This window comes from Cottoperca gobio, chromosome 1 (assembly GCF_900634415.1).
Source record: "Cottoperca gobio chromosome 1, fCotGob3.1, whole genome shotgun sequence".
Taxonomy (NCBI): domain Eukaryota; kingdom Metazoa; phylum Chordata; class Actinopteri; order Perciformes; family Bovichtidae; genus Cottoperca; species Cottoperca gobio.
In genome coordinates this window covers 6,901,974-6,908,045 of record NC_041355.1, presented here as the reverse complement: position 1 = coordinate 6,908,045, position 6,072 = coordinate 6,901,974, and the positions used below count along the sequence as shown (strand labels likewise).

The 6,072-nt window shown below is 40.7% G+C and overlaps 1 protein-coding gene across 1 annotated transcript; it reads left to right on the top strand.

The window, feature by feature from the left end:
* Positions 1 to 759: 759 nt before the first annotated feature.
* Positions 760 to 4,911, top strand: LOC115012384 (GRB2-related adapter protein-like). Its single transcript, XM_029437980.1, has 5 exons — positions 760 to 898; positions 1,045 to 1,142; positions 1,586 to 1,705; positions 4,127 to 4,427; positions 4,517 to 4,911. The coding sequence occupies exons 1-5, from the start codon at positions 821 to 823 to the stop codon at positions 4,694 to 4,696; spliced, it is 777 nt and encodes a 258-aa protein (XP_029293840.1). The 5' UTR covers positions 760 to 820; the 3' UTR covers positions 4,697 to 4,911.
* Positions 4,912 to 6,072: the final 1,161 nt, after the last annotated feature.

The window sequence follows — 6,072 nt, the reverse complement described above, 5'->3', positions numbered from 1 at the left end:
CCATATTAAATGTAAATAAATACATTTTCTTAAGTACTGTACTTAAGTGCACGTTTGAGGTACTTCTACTTACTTTAGTGTTTCTATTTTATGCTGCGTTACTTTATACTTTTACTCTTTACTCCACTACCCATCAATATATATATATATATGTATTACAATTACTCCCACCGGCTGCAACATTAAAGTGATGAACTCATTAATGCATCAATATTTATAATCCAACTATATAATATATAACACTCTGAAATGGGCCATTCTACATAATGACTACTTTTGCTTTTGGTACTTTTTGGCTTTTGCTTTTATCACGTCAGCTGATCATTTAAATGATGTGTGAATTAGCTGGAAGCTCTCGGTTAACCTTTTGTGAAGACTTGTTATAATCATAAACACTTGAGGTCATCGCCGTCTTTTTTTTTAAAGGTTATTTTCAGTCCTTCCCTATATCTCTTGTCTTCCATCCACTGTCACTGATTTCCCTCGTGGAAATGATTCACTAAAGCCCCCGAGTTTAAAGTGTGTAGACATCAGAGATGGAGATGGAGAGGGCAGTCACCACCTCCACGTGTTCATACACTCTCTAGCTCAGTCACATGGAGGAACAGAGGCACACACGCGCAGAGAAAACTCTCCTCATTAAATAATGAGCAGTACTGCCTATACACAGACACACACACACACACACACACACACTGATTATCTCATCCTATATTTGGAGTGCTATCGCCCGGCTGTGCTCTAATCACACAGCTGTACTCTCTCTCTTCATTCATGAAGTGAAACTATTTTTGTGGCCGACTCAACTCATCTGCTCAGGATGGAGGCGGTGGCTCTTTTCTCTTTCGCAGCTTCAGAAGCAGACGAGATCAGTTTTCAGAAAGGGGACGTTATCAAGGTAAGTGTGTGTGTGTGTGTGTGTGTGTGTGTGTGTGTGTGTGTGTGTGTACATGTTTAGGTTGATGCATTTAGAGGTTTTGAAAGTTAACAAAAAAGATTGCCTGTTTCCATAGTAAGAAGAATAATTGTGCATGTGTGTTATAGGTGACAGAAATGGAGGATGATTCTAGCTGGGTCACAGCAGAGATCCAGGGGAAGCGTGGCTACGTGCCAGAGAACTACATTTCCCTCCTTCCTTATCCGTAAAATAAATAAATGTGTCCACATATTTGAACAACTAATCAATTGAGGATAGAAAACTGCCATTCTTTCGTGCAAAAGAAATATTGTTTAAACTACAATCCTTGACATCAGTGGTTCCCAAACCTTTTGTCTACTTGAGACCCTTTAAAGTCCACTGGCCCCTCATTACAGATTATAATCTCTGTGTTCAACCAACAACCTGCTCAGATTGTTTCATTTAACAACATGTTCAGTCCTAAAGAGGTGAAAGTCTTCAGTATTTCACAAGACAAAAAGCCAAAATTAGAGCAAAGTCTTCAAATGTAATCTTGTGACCCCTCAGAGTTTTTCTTCATCTTGTCCCCGAGGTTAGGAACCACTGATATACATATGAGTTGGTTTTTCATTATAATGTATTAGCTCAAGAGGAGAGTATAATTCACATGCCTGTGTGTGTTTGAAGGTGGTTTGCAGGACGGGTGTCAAGACTTGAGGCCGAAAAGCACCTTCGCTGGCAAGACACTGGAGTGTTCCTGGTGAGGGAGAGTGAATCTGCTCCTGGAGAGTTTTCTGTCTCCGTTAGGTCAGTGAACGCACCCAACACACAAGAGAAAAGTCTGGCAAATCTCATGCTGCAGGCTGACGTAATGTTCCTCTGTCTATTCCCACATTGGGATGTTAATAGGTTTGTGTGCTGTGGTGCAGCAGTTATATTTGCATGTGTTGAATCTGCTGTACTGCTGTTATTCCCCATTTTACCACCCAGAGAGCAGAGCATCTGCCCCCGGGTCTGATCTCAAAAAGACAATGACAGAATATACTTTACAACCAAAAGCGTTGCATAACACATGCAGGCAGCAGCATCTCCTTGTTATAATATTTGTGCAGTTGGATGCTTGTTTTCCGTCACACTGAGCACATTAGCAAGTAACAGCATCCACGTGTCTTTGAGTGTGTCAGGGCTGGTGGAGGGGCGAGTCAGACTATTTAAAATGTTGTACGAGCACCCCTAGCACTAAAAATAGAACAGTCCGTGTGTGTGTGTGTGCGTGTGTGTGTGTGTGTGTGAGGAGATGTAATTTGGGTCACCAAAGTGACGTGGGACACATTTAATCATTGAGGATGAATTAAATGTGTTCAATAATCGGGGCATTGCATAACACCACTCTGTCTTTAATTAAACACAGGTACATTATGTAATTGACATATACCATATACTTGCATGCACGTTACATATTGTGTATATATTATTGCCTTTAAGCACAACATCTGCCTGCAAGGGCTGAGAGATAAGAAATTTGCATTATTTATGCACACACGTTAAATCAAAACCACGGAGTGTAATACTCAGCATGATCAGCAGAGGGTGATAAAGTACAAGAAGAGTTCCTAAGAGTCATAAAACGTCATTTTTAATATCTGTAAACGGCAGAAACCCATTGAAGGAGATTATTTCAAGCCTTTCACGTCTGCAGTTCATTTGATGACATCATGACAAACACAAGAATGTATTTTGTGAGATACAAGACATGAACTTCCATCTTTGTATATATATATATATATATATATATATATATATATATATATATATATATATATATATATATATATATATATATATATATATATATATATATATATATATATATATATATATATCTCGAGTCTCTAACTAACCTAACCCATGTTTTTGGACTGGAAGAGGAAACTGGCCCAGAAATAAGGAGAATATGCAAACTCTGTACACAAAGGAGACTTTTGTTGTGAGGAAACTACTGTGCTGCACAACATATGAACTAGAATTCTACAAAATCCCTAAACGTCTCATTTCTTAAGATGAGAAGTCTCAGCAAACAAACCCTGGCAGTGTCGTCACCCTTCTTTTTAGAGTAATTAAGTGATTATCTTCAGGTGTGTAAGGAGGAACACTCTCCGCATTAGACGGATTTCCTTTTAAAGTAACGCAACAGTGCATTGTGCATGTTGGTCTTTAAAAAAATGACACAAAGCCAATTACTCCCAAAAAACAGAACAGTTTATCTGCAGATTATTTTCTTGATACATTTTAACTTAATTTAATGTTTGATGTATAAGATAAGAGAGACTTTGTTGTCATCCAGCTATATACAGTGCAGTACTTAGAGGAATTCAACTATGTTTCCTTGGTCCCTGGTGCAAAATAAAAGAATGAATATAAGGTGCAATCAAGACACAAACAAACATGTAGTGCAATAATATAAAATATAAATACAGGTAGTGTAAATAAATGTAAACACATGTAAAGTGATGTAATATAGCTGAAACAATGAGTCAATTCCTGTAGCTGAAAATAATGAGCTATCTGAAGACATTGATTTGGACACTGGAAAACGTTTCAATATGTTTTCGCTTTTAAAAAGACATAATATATAAGATGATCTGATGACTTATTGGTTAAAAAAACAGCAGTTTAAATGGTAATGAGGGCTGATTATCTAATTGATCAAATGTAAGAACATATGTAACCAGCAAATGTTTAAAAATGACTGAAGCAATTACTTGATGATGAAATAATGAATAATTATTGTCTGGCGACAGTTTGAGCTCTTCTGTATATTCCTACTCCTTTCATGAGTGCTTATGTCGCCACTGAGGGAGTTGCACAGTAATACCGTGAGATAAAGTTATTTACTAACTACTTAACTACTGCAAGCTTTTCAGAACAGCTCAGAGCAGGTTGATCGTTTACTCACGTGTGTGTGTTGACATTTGAGATTTATAGCCTGTGAGAATTCCTCCTGTGATGGATTTAGAGATACACCCACACATGCAGATGATTGTGGTCTCGTTTCCCACATTGACGAAAGGTATACGCATCACCTATACAAGAATGTCTAAACAAAAGAAACAGGTAGAGGAATGAAGAATTACACAACTTTGATCTTCACACCTGTGTTGGAGCATAAAGCAGCGTGCATACCTTGCCTCGAAGCTCTTTACATTTCTCCCCTCTTTCATTTTGCAGCTATGGTGAGAGGGTGGAACATTTCCGGGTGCTGGAGGGCGGCGGTCAGTACTGCATCTGGGACGAGTCGTTTTGCTCCCTCAACCGATTGGTGGATTTCTACAGAACTCACAGCATCGCTGTGGAGAAAGTGGTCTTCCTGAGAGACGCTTCTGCATCCCCTCACCTGCTGTCCCACCCTGGAAGTAACCCATACCCCAACCCTTATAAAAGCAGCTCCCAGGATTCCCTCCTCTCAGCCCACCTCTACCCTCACCCAGAGAGGGAGTCCTCCCAGCGTCTGCACGAACCAGTTGTGGGGGTATGATGACGAATCGTGAAGCATCGCTACTCTATATGAACCGCTTCTGTTACATGTTTGTCTGATGTCTTTGTTCTGTATTTCTGTAGAAACCCCGTCTGGCTCACGCCCTCTGCGACTACACCCCCCCTCACACCGCCCACCTCCACTTCCTGCGTGGTGACATCATCGACCTGTTGGACTGCTCCAGTTCATTGACCTGGAGGGGGCGCTGTCGAGGCCGAGTAGGGATCTTTCCGCCAGAATACGTCCAGCCGCTGTACCACTGACACCATATCCAACTGCACTGCTGACACTTACTTGTCAGGCTGTAGTGACTTACCTTTCTTATCCAATGATCCAACTAGTGATGAAACAATTAGTCCAATAATCGATTAGTCCATCAACAGAATGTTTACATGTCTTGGTCAGTTCTGCTGTATGTGAAGTCAGTGACGTGCGGTGAGGTTCATGGCTGGGGAGGCTTGATTAATTTTAATACAGACTGCACTATTAACAAAATAATATTTTATTTAATTAAGGTCAAAATGTAGTTTTTAATTAAAATATTTGATTGATCTTTCCCTCAGCTTTGCTCACTTGGTCTGCCCCCGACACAGTTCTTGTCACACATGAAGTCATTGACAGTGTATGTTTTGTGCCTCTTGACGTGCTTGCTTGGACGATTTTTCATGCTGGCGAACATCGCTTATTCCGCCGTGTGCGATGCTAAAATCTGAATGACACACTTTACAAAAAGCACGAGTTTGCCCGACTCTGCTTTTATTAAATAAGGGAAGGTCTCCTCTCATTTGGTACTTGCATAAAGTTTTAACTTCTTTGTCAGGTACAACTATCTCCCGTTCACTGTGACTCTCATCCATATGTTTTAGTCTTCTTCTGTGTTATTGTTCCTGTTTTCTTCTTCTGTGTGTTTACTGGCGGATAATGTTTTTCAGCTAAAGTTAAACATAATACTGCCACCTGCTCTACCAGAGGCCACTGTACACTTTTTTAAATGAGGCCTGCTTTTTTTTTTTTGAAAGGTTAAAAATACGGGATAATTACGGGAAAATATTTAAACGGGAGGAAAACGGGATAGAAGTAAAAATACGGGATAATCCCGGGAAAAACGGGAGGGTTGACAGGTATGTGTCAGCTAGCAGTAGCTTGTTGGTGTTACAGTGCACCTGACTCTGATGTTAGCTAGCAGTAGCTTGTTGGTGTTACAGTGCACCTGACTCTGATGTTAGCTAGCAGTAGCTTGTTGGTGCTACAGTGCACTTGACTCTAATGTTAGCTAGCAGTAGCTTGTTGGTGCTACAGTGCACTTGACTCTGTTAGCTAGCAGTAGCTTGTTGGTGCTACAGTGCACCTGACTCTGATGTTAGCTAGCAGTAGCTTGTTGGTGCTACAGTGCACCTGACTCTGATGTTAGCTAGCAGTAGCTTGTTGGTGCTACAGTGCACCTGACTCTGATGTTAGCTAGCAGTAGCTTGTTGGTGCTACAGTGCACCTGACTCTGATGTTAGCTAGCAGTAGCTTGTTGGCGCTTACCGTCTCTGCGTAGAAGAACAGCAGCTACACAAACCTGTGGGCTCACGTGCGCTCTCTTCAGTGCGGCAGAGTACTGTCTGCCTCACCTGGTGTTTTCTCACTGTGGTTT

Coding starts and splice junctions, on each gene's coding strand:
- LOC115012384 (XM_029437980.1), top strand. CDS start 821: ATGGAGGCGGTGGCTCTTTTCTCTTTCGCAGCTTCAGAAGCAGACGAG. Junction 1,706..4,126: donor GAGTTTTCTGTCTCCGTTAG/GTCAGTGAACGC, acceptor TTCATTTTGCAG/CTATGGTGAGAGGGTGGAAC. Junction 4,428..4,516: donor TGCACGAACCAGTTGTGGGG/GTATGATGACGA, acceptor GTATTTCTGTAG/AAACCCCGTCTGGCTCACGC.